This window comes from Erpetoichthys calabaricus, chromosome 10, assembly GCF_900747795.2.
Source record: "Erpetoichthys calabaricus chromosome 10, fErpCal1.3, whole genome shotgun sequence".
Lineage (NCBI taxonomy): Eukaryota > Metazoa > Chordata > Cladistia > Polypteriformes > Polypteridae > Erpetoichthys > Erpetoichthys calabaricus.
In genome coordinates, this window is record NC_041403.2 from 106347578 (window position 1) to 106365264 (window position 17687).

Sequence of the window (17687 nt, forward strand, 5' to 3'; positions counted from 1 at the left end):
TGAGCAGTTAAATGAAAACAAGAAGGTCTTTGTAGGGTTGGAGATGAAGAGGTAAACTTTCTCCTTGATGCCGATTGATATCTTTACATATTTGTATATGTATATATGAAAACAATGTTTGGCTATTCAATACAATTTCATAAAATTACACTTATTTTTTTATTTATAAACAGAATGAAATGGTCCTTATTTAAATGACACAATGTAATGTTAGATAAATCAAGAAGGTTTATAAAATGCTTAGAAACTGAAGTCTAAAAGGGATAGGAAAATATGTTATAACACAACGTTCACCCAGGCAAGGCACTGTACATTACATCTTCATTCACCAACAGGGGTCAGCAGCAGCACAGTATACACCAAACAGCCTCAAAGGGGTTGCATTTCAGAAACAATTCTGCTTAAAAGCATACGTCAATAGACAAAGGGACTCCTGCGACCACCATCTTTCTACAATGTCCAAGGTATCACTTCATTCTATTCTGTTTCTATTTCCTAAATGATTATTTTCAGAGTTTCACCACCCACTTTAAAATAAAAGAGAAGCAATAGTAAGTATTGCTTGATTCCGTGGATAAGCTACCACAAGTAATGGCATTCACTGGCACTTTGATGTAATCCTGTAAAATAAGAAAATGATTACAGAAAATAATATATTATGTCACCAAGATCCCTGCCACATTTATTACATTGGAAGGTACATATTCAATAAATATGCAACCTCTGGTCTTTCCCACTCTGAAATGCCTGAATATTATTGTGCTTGAATATCAAGTTCTGCTGAATAATTAGATTAAAAACAGTTCAGATTTGTCCCTTTAGGAATGGGTCAACCAAAACAAGATTCTCTATATAAATATGAATGTTTACATTTATACAATGGTGCAAATAACCAAGTTGTACAGACATAACACATACATATGATATTGGAATGAAACACTGACAAGTTATCACAGACAAAAAAAATGTCTTGGCTAGATAAGCTAGAATGCAAAACATTTTTTCTTTATGCTTCCTAAAATTAGCCACGAGTAGAAAACATCAATACAATATTTATTATAAATGTCAGGAGACTGATTTTTTTTTAATATAACTTTTAATTGTATCAAAGTCTTAAGCTACCACAACAATTTGCAAACAATAATCATTTGTTTTATAAAAGTAAAGTTTTTTTTTTTTGATGGTTGATACCTGTTGCATTTAACTAATTGTTGAACAGTTAATATGTAAAAGCAATGAACATAAAAGCAAGGATGAACAATATAATTAATCCTTACTTGACACATTGTTTTGACCAAAACTTTAAAACAGACAGAAATTGACAACTATGTACATGTAATAATTGCCTAGGATTGTGTTGAACCAAACTGATGTACCTCAAGTAGTTGCAAACTTATCATTAATCGAAAAAAAAAAATTTTTCCTCTAGGAGAGTGTGCATTTCTTCACAACTGGGATATAGATGGTACATGGTTGTCCATTTTTATACAAAGCTGGAGGAATATGCAAATGACAATGGTAGTGAGTACAGATCAAACTCACACACACACTTCTGATGGCTGTAATTTTGTTATAGTCAAAGATTCCTGGCAGAAAATGTCTTGCTTTTTCCTAAATATTGTGACAAGTTGATGGAGTATATAGTGGCAGATTTTTCTTCTACTCTTTCTACAGCATGGATAGAATGAGACAGTTTCCCTTACATAGCTAATGCTGAAAATTAACAAATACAAATTTCTGTAGTTCACATACTGTATATGTTACTGTTGCCTTATTCCTTAAATGTTTTTCTAGCTATTGGTTGTTAACTAGTCTGTCTCCCTTTCTGATCAATTATTATTGAATTTATAATTCTATATAGATATTAAAAATTACTGATATGCTAAAGTTTATTCAACACTAAAAAATGGTTACTGTTAGTGTTTCTGAATCATATTCTTCTATAATATATCAATATTTTGATAATAATGCATTTTTGATTCAATATATATATATATATATATATATATATATATATATATATATATATATATATATATATATATATATATATATATCCTATCATCAATATTACTGCAAAAAAAACCAAAAACAAACAGTTAACAGAACTTGTTAAAGAACACTACTAATCCAAATGTTACTGTATATGAGGGATCATTCAACAGATTAGATATACTCTAACAATAAGTTTTCTTTGGTCCAGACCCAGCCATGGCAAAGACCCCAACTCATTCGCATCACATAAGCAAAGTCAGTTTATACCTGTTAAAATGTATACTTACACAAGATAAAGGATCATCAAGTATACATTGCATTGATTTCATTCTGGTCTTATCAAGCAGATTCTTTATTTAGGAATGTCAGAATAATGTTATAAAGAATGATGCGATTACTACAAACTACTTATATATTATAGCATGTGCATGTAATAAATTTATTCACTGGTATTTTCTGTTCAGTAGCCAAAAAATAAATGCAGCATCAAATCAAGACTAAAAAATAAAAAGGTAAATGTAAAAATGTAAATGTTATAATATCAGTGCCACATAAATTGGTAAATACTAAGATTATTTGGGATATTTTCATTTACATAAACTCTTTATATCTGCTTCTGTAATACCATAGTTTTCAAATCAGTTTCACCAGAAAATCTTTGCATAAAAGATTCACATGGTGGAAACATTAGCTAGAGAGTAACACTTACTGAAGGGTAATATTTAATAGACAAATCAAATAAACTTAAGTTTCAAATGTTACAAACTCCTGGTTCTTTAAGTTTCTAAATCTCTCCTTCCTTTTCTTTTATTTCTTTGAACTTTAAAGCTACTTTTATAAAATCAGACTCATCATTTGTGGATTAATCCATTATTTCACATTTCCTTCGTTGTGTCATTTTCAATGTACTGCACATAACCGTTCAGACTTTGTTATTGCCTGCTCAGTGTACTAATCCAGAATTAGTCACTGAACTAGACAGACTATGCCTAAATTAATTAAATACGTGTTGCATGTGTTTGAACAACAATAGTCACATTTTAGTTATACTAAGTAACATTACTTTGGACCCAAAAAGGAAACAAATGTAGTGTTTGTTGATTGAAGTATGCAGTTTTAACAGACCCACTAAGTATGCATCTCTGAAGTGATGTGCTTCTATTAACTCATTACGTGTTGATCATTTGAAAGATTGGTCCTGTTCTTCAAAGCATTGTGAGCTAAGTCACTTGAATACCTGGCCAACTAACAGAGAGAGAGAGAGAGAGGGGTTGGGAGCATGCACTTATAGCGCATTAATGCACCCACCACACCACAAACCACCTGAATTGGGACCCGAGTGCAGCACGTGACACCTCGGGACCACACTAGAACAGTGTGAGGATTTTTACGGTGGCTAGAGTGCTAATCCTGTCACCAACCCCCAAGTATTTCCTGTAAGTTTAATGTCATACCCAGGACAAAACAATTGAAGTTTGAGGGCCTTGCTCAAGGGCTCAACACAGTAGAGTCACTTCTGGCGTTTACAGGACTTGAACCGGCAACCTTCTGATTGCCTGCACAGATTGTATTTTGAAATGAACACATGGAGCAGCTTATTCCGTCAGATTTGTAGACTAGCCATTAGCACAGAAAAGCTGGATAGAAAATGGACATATGGTTGGATGAACAAGGGTAGTCGTGTTTATTGCCTTCAGAAGATGAATGTGAAGCAATCAAGAAGAATGTTAGGTTGTAAAGCATGATGTGCAGAGTACAGGGGAGATAATGCTTAAGGTACCTAACTCACTAAAGAGGCCTCACCTAGAGTGCACTGTACAGTTTAGGTCTCCATATTATAGATAAGACATAGCAGTGCTAGATAAAGTTCAAAGAAGCTTGAAAAAATTATGAGGGGGATTAGTACAGTACTGTACATCCTTGCTGTTGTGTTATCAAGAATGCAGGAAAACACATGGAAACTTGTCATGGGCAAACTTTACACAAACATTTGAAAGTTTTTCTTCACACAAAAAATACAGACATGGAATACATTTCAAAATAGTTTGGTAGAGAGCAGAACTTTAGGGATCTTCAAATCTCAAGCAGATGCTATTTTAGAATCTAGGTGAATAAGATTGGCAAGCTTGTTATGTTGAATGGTCTGATCATGTTGTTCTAATTTTCCAATACTATCTGCTACAAATAAAATACTGAGTTTCAGGTGTAGATTGTTGAACCATGGGGCTGCTGCAGTGAAGCTCCACTGAATTATAGTTTTGATGTAAGTTATTCAAAGTCAGCACAGTGCATACTGTTTACACAAATAAAATCAGGTAAAGTCTGTAAGACTGTACTAAGGAGAAGATTCATTATGAAGTTGCACCGAGTGAGTGACACTCATAAGTTAATATTGTAGATTGGCTTGGTCAAATTGTGGACCTCAACTATATATAGCATATAAGACAAGAATTAAATATCACTGCTCATCAATCATTCTTTAAGGAGCTTACATATGTCTAAAGTGAGAAGTATACATGGTCAGAGGTGCCCAGCTTGTAGATAATTATTATAAGAGACTAGGGGGCTTCGCCAGCTGCTTGCTTCACTTGCCAACGCTCGGGCCTACGCTACGCGCCAGCCACTTTGCATCTCTGCCGCTCGCGTATGTGAAATTAACTTTCACCAAACAACGAATCTTTTAATTCTCGCGGATAAGCATCTTCATTATGAAGAAACATTACTTTTCCCTGATGGCAACACGAATTAGACGATCTACAAGTCTTCAGCTTCAAGTTTAATGCCGAACAATAACTACATACTTCTGTCATATCACTTATGTCCATATATTCAATCTCTTTCACTGCTCCGTTATATTTCACCGAGTAATAATTTCCATTTGTTTGCACTAATGCAATCTTTACTATCAGTTTTTTGAGACTTTCGAACTTTAGTACTTTCATAATCTCTAACCTGCTCTGCATGTGTATCGCGCCAACATTTTTTAACCTCTTTATGACGTTCTAATTTGTCTTCTACTCTGTCTTTTATTTCCGACCCTGCTTGGAGCCGAGAGTGCAGGAATTGTGTCTGACAATTGCATTTACACGAATGAGAAGTGATTGGACCGTGGGCGTGGTTGCAAATGTTTGAGAGGAGGGCCGGACTTGTCAAAATCTCTTGGCAAAAAGTCTCATCTCATGGGACCTGATATCTCTCGCGGGAGTTGAAATTATTTCTGAGAAAGACTCATCCCAGGATTTCCTTTTATAATAGAGAGATACAGAAGTGTAATTTCTGAAAACATATTTACTACAGTAGATGAATATGTAATTAATCAGTTATATTATGTTGGTAATTGTTATGTGTTCATTATGAATTCCTTCTGCTCTTTTCACATTAAATTTACAAGTTTGAACACATATTTTGAAGGTTTCGTTAAATCTATTTGCTACAATCTTGATTATTTACGATTGCCACTATTTTGCTTTCCTGTTATTAGGTCAGGTCCTGTGTTCTAAGGGACATGCCCTCAGAGGTCATGACACTCATTAATGAAGTGACGGATCACAAAAAGTCACCAATAACATCATATTCCTATCTGAGTCAAGGATTCCAAAAAACCTTTTGATGCTCGAAACTGTGATTGTTACCGTCTCCGCTTAGTTTCTTTTTTGGGTTTGATTATTGCCTGTGATTTTTTGACTTAGCGATTTTTTGCTTCTCGTTTTGCCTCGACACTATGTAGTAGATCTTACAGTTTTGACCCTTCTCTGACTTTGTTTCTGCCTCTTCTCTTAGCATTACTTTGAAAATCTTATACTTCTACCTCACTATCAGTGCAATTATTAATTTAGAAGCATCTGCAGATTTTTTACTCCTTTTTTGTGTTAAAGGCTGCGGTGTGAACCTGAACAAGGGATCAAGGTAGACAATTTCTTTTAAAATGAAATTCCAAACAGACTATGCCATACTGTAAAAATGTATCAGTAGGGAGAAATTCAGTTAGCAATTAATCACTGGTCACAAAAGTCAACTCATTTTTTGCAATTTACAAGATTTATCTGTGAAAAACTAAGTAAGAAAGTATGTCTGTTACAAGATTCAATACAAACACTTAGAAATGTATTAAATGTACAAAAATATTAAAAATCAGGTTTTGAAAGTAGATCAAAGAATAGAAAAAGACTCATCAATGAACTGCAAAACATGTACAGTAGGATAAGAGTAACAAGCAAAATGTACTGACAGCTATGAAACTGGATCATACCTTTTAGATAACAGCAGAATGACCAATTGCCAAACCTTACTGGAAATCAAACATTGCTGACAGCATAAAGCTCTCTGGCTTGTTGAATATAAGAATCTAAACACATACCCAAGATGGATAGTTCGAATATGTCTCTGAATCCCTGAAGATGTGCTGAGGACCTTTTCACAGTTCTTCCATAAGCATTTGAACATTACTTTCATGGAATTCTGTAGAAAATAAGGTAACAATTATCAGTGCAAGACTACTTTACCACACACAAGATCATTACAACTGCTATGCTAAGCATTTTAAATTCTTTTAGATGTTATGGGTCCAGTGGCAAGCCAATGAATCATTCAGTCATTATCGGCTATTTGACAAAATGATTTCTAGTACATAGTTGATTTTAAATTAAAGTAGCCGATATGTATTTAAAGTGTAAAGATACAATACATCAGTGTAAAATTAAATTAAAATGACAGGATATGTATTCTCAGCTCTCAAATAGTGCAAGAACTTGTCGAGAGAGACTGGGAGAGCCGTAGAGAGTCGTGCACGAACATTCTGCAAACCGACATGCCATCATCATGTGCAGTGATGAGGCGCTTTTCCATTTGAATGGTTGCGTGAATAAGTAAAACTTTCAGTACTGGGCTGAAACCAACCCTCGTGAACTTCATCAGAGACCCCTGCACAGTGAGCGTGTTACAGATTGTTGCGCCACTGCAGAATTTGGCATTGTAGGCCCGTACTTTTTTGAGCAGGGGAGAGCAACGGTCACCGTCACTTCAGAACATTACATTGAAATGCTAGAGAACTTATTGAACTGAAAGAAACGGATGTGGTGGATGCCTGGTTTCAACAGGATGGAGCAACAACTCATACTGCATTGAGATCCATGCAAGCTTTGCAGGAGATGTTTCTGGGGTAGCAGATCTCGCTGCGCGGTGATGTCGGATGGCCTTCACGTTCACCTGATCTTCTCCATGCAATTTCCTCTTGTGGAGCTATCACAAGTCAAAAGGTATAGATACACACCAACCTCAAAACCTTGAAACCCTCAAGGACGCTATTCGCCTCAAAATCGCTGTTATTCCCCTTGAAATGGCCGAACGAGTCATGCAACCGTTCAGAAATCATCTTGAAGAGTGCATCACTAATGATGGCCACCACCTTGAAGACATTTTTAAAACAGTGAAAAAAATAATCTATTTTATATACCCTTTCTTATGTCGTAATGAAATTTATTTTATCTTGTAGCATTTTTTTTAGAATAAACATTTGAAATGTGGTACTTCTTTTTGGCTCACCCTGTATTAGTAGATGTAAAAATGCCCTATTGAGACTATTTTTAAGGAAAAATTTCTGTAAGAGAATATATGACCCTTTCACTTATCACTAAACCCTGACTAGTTGTTATTTGTAATTTAATAATGACTCACAGGCCAAGCCCAATTTACATCTACATTTAATTAAACAATAAATAGCAGGTACAGAAAACCAATTCATATGCTTTACCATACAAAGTAAGCATGATTTTGTTTTTTATATACTGTATTTAAGTTTATGCACATGATCAACATTAGTTTTAGTTTTTAGAAAAAGAACACCATGTCAGGTGATAATAAACGAATAGATAAATAAATACATACATACATACAAACAAAATATAATTTACAACACAAAACACAAAGGCTCACTTAGTAATACTACATTGAATCATTATACTATATTGAATCCACTAGAAATGCTTGTTTGAATTCTCTCGATGGATTTTCAAAAATACCTTTTTTGTTATGAGGGAGAATCAAACAATTAGAACAGGACCAAACAAATTTTTGGTGGGCTTGCAAACCTTCTGGTTGTTTTAAAGCTTCATAGTAATGTGTGTTCTTTTCAAGGGGTAATCTGTTACTTATGATTTTGGCTACATCACACAACCCTCCTACATGATTCATAATAGGTTATAATGAAGTTGTAGCAAGTTGCATTTTTGTCTGAGATCTGCCATCACTTTGTCATGACATTCTCTACCAGCCCAAGTCAACTTTTACCACATTATGGTAATGTTCTTATATGTTCCCTAGCAAAGAAGAAAGTTGGTCACAACTTATTAAGACAAAAATGCAATATCCAGGGCGGCACGGTGGCGCAGTGGTAGCGCTGCTGCCTCGCAGTTAGGAGACCTGGGTTCGCTTCCCGGGTCCTCCCTGCGTGGAGTTTGCATGTTCTCCCCGTGTCTGCATGGGTTTCCTCCCACAGTCCAAAGACATGCAGGTTAGGTGGATTGGCGATTCTAAATTGGCCCTAGTGTGTGCTTGGTGTGTGGGTGTGTGTCCTGCAGTGGGTTGGCACCCTGCCCGGGATTGTTTCCTGCCTTGTGCCCTGTGTTGGCTGGGATTGGCTCCAGCAGACCCCCGTGACCCTGTGTTCAGATTAAGCGGGTTGGAAAATGGATGGATGGATGGATGCAATATCTAACACTAACCTTTAGGGCAATATCATTATGGAACGGAGTCCATTAAGTACTAAACCATTACCAAAACATTTTGACTTTCATATACTTCTCCATATCTAGATTTTAATCATTCAGAATCACCATTCATCAGTGAATATTTCTGTTTGTCATATATGAGGTTTTTTCTTTGTCAAATGTGGTCAACCTTGCAGCAGAAGTTGTCTCCAAATTCTTTATTTTTTAAAATTTAAAATAATGTTTGTAGTGTTTATTTCAACATTTTAAATACTCATGAGTGACCTTGAATGTGGTTAAATATCAATATTTTGCTTAGCCTGTTTCTGTGCATGGAGCTATTACTGAAAACCTGAAGGATAAGCATTCCTTTTTTATGGTTCTAATTCTTGATTGGTATTTTCTATAAAGCTAATTCTTAGACCTAGTTAATGGTCTATGATGGTCTATGGTCTATGACTGCAATGATAAATCTCATTTTGTTCAACGAATATACTGTGTATCAGATCTTCCAAATGGAGCTCTCCTCTCTGTCTTCATGGCTATATACAGTAGTTGCTTTAGCTGGTAGTTGCCTTTCTTCCATCCTTGTTATATCTCCAAACCATGCCAGTCCCTCTCTCTCTCTCATCACTTTATGTACCTTTTACATTTTAATATTTGCTAATAACTTCATTTTGTATCTTGTTGCTTTGGTGAAATTACCAATATTCTTCTCAGCTAACTCTTTCTTGCAAAAAGTGTTCTTATCTGTCTTCAATAGGCATCAGCACTCTGATCCATATAGCAACACATAGATTGCAACTACTTCACATAGTTTTTGTGTTTTGCAATATATTTGCTTTTTTTCCTGAATCTTGCTTATTTTCCCAAATGTAGCCAAAGCCATTCTAATACTGTGCTTGACTGTTTCCTGATACTCCAGTGCCTCTCTCATCACCGCAGTTTGCACAGAGTACAGAGATACGTTACAGTTTTTGCCAAACTCCCAATATGATTTAGAAACACTCCATCAATTCACCATCTACCTTAATGCGCTTGGAGAGTTGCTGTACAGGTATTTTAAAAGTAGAAGTACCACCCGTGGCATTCTATAATTCCAGAGTTCTTTCCCCAAGACCTGTTGCACTGTACACATTAGTTAAGGATCATAAATAATGTGATAGAAATTTTAGAGAACACAAGCCATACAGGAATTTGTTTTTAAGTAGACTGAAGGGGGCGGTCTGCTCTATGTATATGTGTGTATGGCTTTGGATTTTGCAGTAATGTACTATTTTAATTGAATATATTTTTAACCAACTATGGAAAAAAATAAATGGAATTTGGGATTTTTGCACCTTTCAGAAGCTTAGTGGGCTTGGGCTCCTGTTTAAGAATCTGGATGACATCCAGGCATTAAATGTTATAGACTGGAGTTGTTTGCATCACACTCATTGCCTGCTGAATGTTATGGAAGAACGATATCAAAGTCTTAAATTATGTCATGTGCTACTTTGGTATAACTTATTCTGGCAAAATTGTAACTGGAGCACCAAATTAGGATATGAACAACTCACTATAAAAACTTTATAAAATATGCACCTATGATCTTAAACTTTTGCTCTTTTAAAGAACAGCAATACTGTACATTAAATCTCTTTATTATGCATACCTAAACAAGTTACGCTTCAGTTGCATAGAGTACAGTTTCAGTTTACTGAGGCAGGGGCACAATAAGGTGTTGAAGGTTTGGAACAAAAATGTTGGCCAACGTTAACCAAAATACACTCTATACTATTTTCAGATCACCTATGTATTTCATGTTTCAATAGTTTATTTCATATTACCTCGCAGGTGTTTGACTAGATTGAACCCACTGACTATGGAGACCTTGCATCAACCTAAATTTATGGTCTTACTTCCATTCCATAAATTTCCTAACTTTATGGCATTGAGCATTAAATTTTCCAAAAAATCCCATTAATAAATGGGTACTGTGATGCTCTAAAGGAAATCATGTGCTCAGCAAAAATATTCACATACAGTATCTTCTGGCTTTCTAAAACTGCTATCCACAAGCATATGTAAGAACTGGGATGTATAACTTGTCCCAATTTCAGTGACAGTAGTGAAGCTTTGATGGATTTTTAACTGTAATACCCTATCTGTGACAAGGCACAAACAGTTGTGCATGGCATTTAGATATTTTGGCATAACTGTCTTACTCAGCTGTTAGTTGACAATTGTTAAGTCATGCTGCACAACAATTCTGGAAATAGCATAAGATAATATAAAACTACAGATTGAGACTAAACATTAAGTCTGAGCAATGAACTGTTTAAGAATTACCAGAATGATCTATACTGTAATATTCCTGCTTATAAAACTAAGTACTATACAGTTTAACAGTGTTTTTGTTAATGTCATAATTCATTAAAATCATTTTCAGAAGGAAACAATACAATGTGCAGTTATAGTGATAGTAACAGTTCAATACAAAAAAATTGTACAGGTGCAAAAAAACAGACTAAAATAATGTCCTTCTTTAAGTGTCCTATTATTTTGTTCTTGTACCCAACATCTAATCTCATCAATTGCTTTTCCTGGTGAGGGTCACGGTAGCAGCAAGCCAAGTAGGTCGGCCCATACCTCCCTGTCCCCAGCTACAGATTCCAGCTCTTCCTGGGGAAGACCTAGGCATTCCCAAGTCAGCAGAGAGATATTATCACTGCAGTGTGTTCTGATTCTGCTGCAGAGTCTCCGCCTAGTGGGATGAAGCTCTAGAGGGAGCCGCCTGTGGACATTACAAACCACCTCAACTGGCTCCTAAAACTGTGACTTTGGTATTGATACCAGCTTTCAAACCTCAGTACTGGTATCTAAATGGTTCTGAAGCAACAAGGGGGTTTAGTACCCTGTGATGTATTGATCGCATCAATGTAATAAGGCGGGGTTGTCCCCTGTGAAGTTGCCAGTACCTCAAAGCAATGGGGTTGGGTTGACAGGGTTCCACCATGAAGTCTTCATTGCGTTGAAAGCTTGTGGTTTCATGAAATTTTCAGCACATCTAGGAACATTTTCCCTTCCACTCTACTGAATGTCAAAAGGGAGTAAGAGGGGGGTCGAGTAGATGCAGACATTTACTTCTGGTACCAATAATCTGTAATGCTGTTACTGTAATGTTTTAAAATTTGGGGTTTCATTATTTTTCCTATTTTCCTGTACCAGCATACTGCAAAACCCTAGACTACACTGAAGCTCTATCAAATTACTATGCTTTTTACCCTATCATGGAGTGTCAGTCCATTAACTGCATGGAGGATCAACCTGAGATGAAACTTCTTCCCTGCCACTTGTACTCGCAATCTCATTCTTTTGGTCATTATCCACAACTCATGACCACAATTAAGGACAGGGATGGAGATGAACTGGTAAACCGAGGATATTTTCTTTAGACTCAGCTCCTGCTTCACCACTGCGGACCATTATAGAACCCGGAGAACAGCTGCCTCTGCTGCTTTCACAGAAACATTATATTTCACACAGAAAAAATAAAGATGCGTCAGTAAACAAGCTACTTTTTCAAATTATGTTTTATCAGATTTACTTAACGATTCTCTGAAAGAGTATTAAAAGTAATGGTGATGTATGGGTTCAGCGTACCAAATGTACTTTGTAACTAAAATTAAAAATGATGAAAACCAATAAATAATCACAAATTCCTTTCACATACAATACATTCTAGCTATATAAGAACACTGGCTATATTTCTAATATTACTAATTAATAAGCCATTTTAACAGAAATTTCAATGTGAACTTTCCAATTCACCTTTCTTTTCCTGGGGATTGGATCCTCAAAGAGAAAGTGTGTGGTCTCCGATTCATCAATATTGTCATCAGATTGACACGACAACATGTAATTCTTGTTGACATCATTGGAGAGTGGAGGAGATGGTGTGGATGGAACAGAGTGATCACTTGTGTCCCAGCTCCAGTTTCCACTTGTGGAGCTGCTATAGCTAGCAGACAGGGCCTCCTTCCACCCACGAATGCAAGGGTCTGCAAGTTAAAGAAATCTGAATGAAACAAAGTACCAGCTGAAGTGCCAGGCACCATGAAAAACTGGCAAAGACCAAGGAAAGGTAGAAAATAACAATAATATATACAGAAATAAATGATTATTTAAAAAAAAATGCCTTGTTTCCACAGATAGCTTAGTATCTTAAAATCAGCTTAGTATCTTAAAATCTGGCATTAATATTAAGTATTCGGTTCTGATGTTTAAATTTTTCACTTAGTTTAAGCAGGTATATTAAAATTTTATATAATTACTATTAAGATGAAAAGAGGTTTACAGAAAAAAACAGAACAGTTTTGATAAATCTCAAATATTAAAAAGTTTTTATTTATACATGAGTGCTCTAAATTATCTACAACTATACTGAATCTATAGCAGTAGCTGATAATAACCACTAATATTAAAATACCACTATAAGTGATATTCTTTTTTTGTATTTTTTTTTTTAAGTAGCATCTTATGAATGAAAAAAGTATCAAAAGCTGAGAAATAACTAAAATCTGAAAACATATATATTGCTTTGGCACAACAAACAGTTTTGAATGATCAATGTTGATACCTGTTGCAGGGGTTCCTGAGGGAGGACTTAGGACTAAAGGACTGCTAGAAAGGCTGGTCAAGATAGTGGCTGCCATCACCTCCATATCAGCATGCCCAGCTGGTGCCCTATAATAACATCATATGAAGCTTTACATGAGTGACTTAGTTACCTGTTGGGCTTAAATTAAAATACAGACAGAAATTTAGTTATCTATTAATAATCCAAAGCCATACAAATCTAGAATTACAAAAAACTAGCCATTGCACCTGTCAATGACAAGTAATTTTATTTGCATGTGTCTGAACCTCTCTTCAGCGGCACTCATTTTCTCAATAGTGTTTCTATAAAGCCTGCTTCTCAGACTTTCACCTTATTTTGTCAATGTTAATTTATTTATATAGCACATTTAAAACAACATAGTAATGCTGTGGCCAAAGTGCTTTACAATAATAGAATAAAAGAAAAACAAAACAAATTAACACAAAACATAAATAAATACATGAACATAAAATAAAATACATAAAAAATAGAAGTAATGTTATACAATCACAAAGAGGAAACCATCAGTATTACTGAAGGTCACGGAATGCAAGTGAATAGAAATGAGTCTTTAGTCTTGTTTTAAACAGTTCAATTGTAGATGACTCCTTTATATGATGAGGTAAAGAGTTCCACTGGTGAGGCGCAGCAGCTGCAAAAGTCCTGTTCCCCTTGGTTTTACACTTGGTATCAGGGACAACCAGAGACAGCTGACCAGAAGATCTAAGCACTCTAGATGGCTGATGTAAAACACACAGTTCAGATAAACAGGCAGGAGCAAACCCATGTAAAGATTTAAAAACTAGCAGCAAGATTTTAAAATCAATTCGAAAACTGACAGGCAGCCAGCGTAAAGAAGCTAAAATAGGAGAAACAGAGTCATACTTTCTTGCCCCAACCAGAAAGCGAGCGGCAGCATTTTGGACCAACTGTAACCTGTGTATCAGAAATTTGTTAATCCCAGAATACAGCGAGTTGCAGTAATCGAGGTGAGAAAAAATAAACGCATGAGTAGCTATCTCAAGATCCCTAGAAGATAAAAAAAAGGCTTTATCTTACCTAATAGACGAAGTTGGAAAAAGCAACTCTTGACTACGGAATTTACTTGTTTCTCTAAAGAGAGGTTACTATCAAAGGTAACACCAAGATTGCGGACTTGAGGTTTGGAAAAGACAGAGAAAGAGTCGAGAAGTCCAAGACCAATTTGGGCTTTAGCTGATGGACCCACTATAAGCACCTCCATTTTATTTTGATTTAGATCAAGAAAATTATTAGCCATCCAGGATCTTAGTTCAGACAGACAGTTGTGGAGTTGATTTGTTGTAGAGTTGCAGACAATATGAACCTGAGTATCATCAGCATAGCAGTGAAAAGAAATGTTAAATTTCCTAAAAATCGCTCCAATAGGGTGAAGGTATATGGAGAATGAAATAGGACCCAAAATGGATCCCTGAGGAACACCATATTTAAGAGGAGCAGTAGATGAAGAAGAGGAATTAAAAGTCACTGAAAAGTGTCTACCAGTTAAAAATGACCTAAACCAGCGAAGAGCAGCCCCTTTAAGCCCAACAAGATGTTCAAGCCACAACAGCAATATCTCATGGTCAATAGTCTCAAAGGCAACGGACAGGTCAAGGAGGAGAAGGACTGCCGCATCACCTGAGTCAGTAATAAGAGAGATGCCATTGAACACTTTCAGGAGTGCCGTTTCAACACTATGATAACGCCTAAAGCCAGATTGGTAGATCTCAAATAAATTATTGGAGTTAAGGTGATCAACCAATTGATTATAAATAATTCTTTCTAGAATTTCAGCCAGAAATGGCAGTTGGGAAATTGGACGAAAATTGGCTAAAACGCCAGGATCTAATTCTGCCTTTTTAGACGGGGACGGACTGCAGCATGAGGGCACAACTCCCAAACTAATAGAATCATTGATGATGGCTAATAAGGGTGGGCCCAACACATCAAAGGCTTCCACCAAGAGACGTGGTGGTACAATATCCAGAGGACTGGGGGCTGGTTTAAGGGTGTCAATAGTTCTTTTTAGCTGTGAAAGTGAGACTAGATCAAAGGATTCTAAGACAATGTCATGATTAACAGTAGAAAGTTCATAGCCCGTTTGAACAATGCCACGGCGGATAGTATCGATTTTGCTGAGAAAGAATGATAGAAACTGGTCAAATGAATGAACAATGCTATTTGATCCCATCACAGAATGGGGGTGAATGGCTGCATTAATTGAATTAAATAAGACCCTAGGATTCTTTGAGTGCCGGGATACTAAATCGGCAAAGAAGTTTTGTTTCGTTAGCTTAACTTCAGCCTGGAAATTGAAAAGAGAAGTCCTAAAAATCTGTTTTGAGACAATCAGTCCATCTTTTTTCCAACACCGTTCAGCAGTTCGACAGGCGCGGCGCAATGATTGTGTATTTTCATTTAGCCAGGGAGCAGGTCTACCCTTATTACTTCGTATCTTGGGCGGAGCAATTGAGTCTAAAATTGTTTTACAGGAAGAATTAAATTTTACGACAGAATCATCGATACCATTATTTCGGTCATGCACATAAAGACTAGAGGAAATGGTGTTAAAATCAGATATAATAGAAGAATTTAAAAAGCGCGAGCAGCGTGGGGGACAGCTATTAGTCGGGAAATCAACAGTAATATTCAGATCCATCATTATAGAAAAATGATCAGTAAAAGAAGCATCACATAAATCAATATTATTCACTGAAATATCACGAGTAAGTATGAGATCGAGGGTGTGACCGAGACAGTGGGTTGGCGTATTAATATGCTGTATAAAATCAAATGAGTTCAAAAGTGATAAAAAGTCATTGACCAAAGGTTTCGATTGACAAGAAACATGAATGTTGAAATCACCAACAATAAAAACTTTATCATGCGAGAAGATGATATCAGCCAAGAGATGAGAGAATTCAGAGATGAAAGTATCATTAATTACAGGAGGTCTATAAACCACGGCAAACAGCAGAGAAGAGGAGCTACACACTTCGAAAAGTTGAAGTTCAAGGCACCTTTCTCACACACATACTTTCTGTCTTTAAAGGCAACTCTCTCAGTAGGTGCCTTTTACTCATCCTCGAGCATCTCACACTCACTCTTCCTCTTTCATCATGTCACCAAAGCCAAACTGACTAATCAGATGGTTCTGAGGGACCGGACACACACACCTTAGTGTTTTATTCTACAGCAGATAAGTATTTACACAGAATAAAGTCAACAATTATACCCAGATGACTTACTTGGTTGAATAATTGCTCGTTAAAACAATGTTTAACATTGAAACCTTTTAAATCTATATATAAAAATATATAAAAATAATTCAAGCTGTATGGATATTTATTTGGTTGTCTGTTTGTTTGTTTACCAATCACACAACAATGTCTGAACCAAATTTTTCTCCCATTTATTTACACTCAGACAACACTGGGTACTTTGGCTAGTATAAAAATTATAATAGCACTGCACATATCTGAATTTCATTGAGATGACTTCTGTTGGAGAGAAAAATCAATCTTCATTAAATGATGCCAAGAAAATGTCTGTTTTTTGATGAAAATAAAACCTTTTTACCTTCATGTCTGGCACAACATTACAATGAATTATGTACAGCACACTGTAAACAAGACAGCCTTATTTATATAAAAAAAAGTATAAATTTGACAGTCAAAAATAAAGGGGTATTACAAACAATTTACAATGGAGGTCATTAAACACACACAATTGTTCGTTGTACTTTAGTGACTTAGATCACACCTTTAATTAGGTGCAACTACTGGATGACTTGGCAAGTCAACAAATGTAGCAATTTAGCATGAGATATATATTGCCTACAGAAGTGGGAATTTCCCCATTCACTCCCAAAACGTGCAGCTTCAAATTAGGAAGTCAAGTACAAAGTACAGCTAATGTTAGCAAATACAGTGTTACAATTTATACATTCCTTTCACAATACCACTTCAACCTAGGTTTTACTCTACTTTTTCTAAGTAGACATAAATAAATACATGTTAGTGCTTAACATAAATGCTCACCAATTGTCACATTCTGTAAAGGTGTACTCACACTAGGTACATTTGCTCCATACCATGACCAAGTGTGATTGTACCCCCTCCCTACTCCCCTGCTGGCCTGCACTCACACTGCACTTAACATTCTGGGCCTGGGCATGCTTTCATCATCTCCATGTGACTTTGTGTAAAGCCAAAACAAGATCCGAACACGGAGTGACACCATGCATGTCAAAATGATTTTGCTTATTTTGTGATTGTTTTGGAGTTGTTTAGGGCAGGATAACACTCTACCCTCTTATAGATTTA

At 36.0% G+C, this 17687-nt stretch overlaps 1 protein-coding gene across 1 annotated transcript in view; it reads right to left on the bottom strand.

The window, feature by feature from the left end:
• Positions 1 to 17687, bottom strand: part of slc2a4rg (SLC2A4 regulator) — a 177612-nt gene that overhangs the window by 17135 nt on the left and 142790 nt on the right. The window contains exons 3-5 of the mRNA XM_028811713.2: positions 13321 to 13427; positions 12513 to 12742; positions 6353 to 6453 (exon numbers count right to left, since the gene is read on the bottom strand). Coding sequence (XP_028667546.1) covers positions 6353 to 6453; positions 12513 to 12742; positions 13321 to 13427 — 438 coding nt within the window. The remainder of the gene's footprint in view (positions 1 to 6352; positions 6454 to 12512; positions 12743 to 13320; positions 13428 to 17687) is intronic.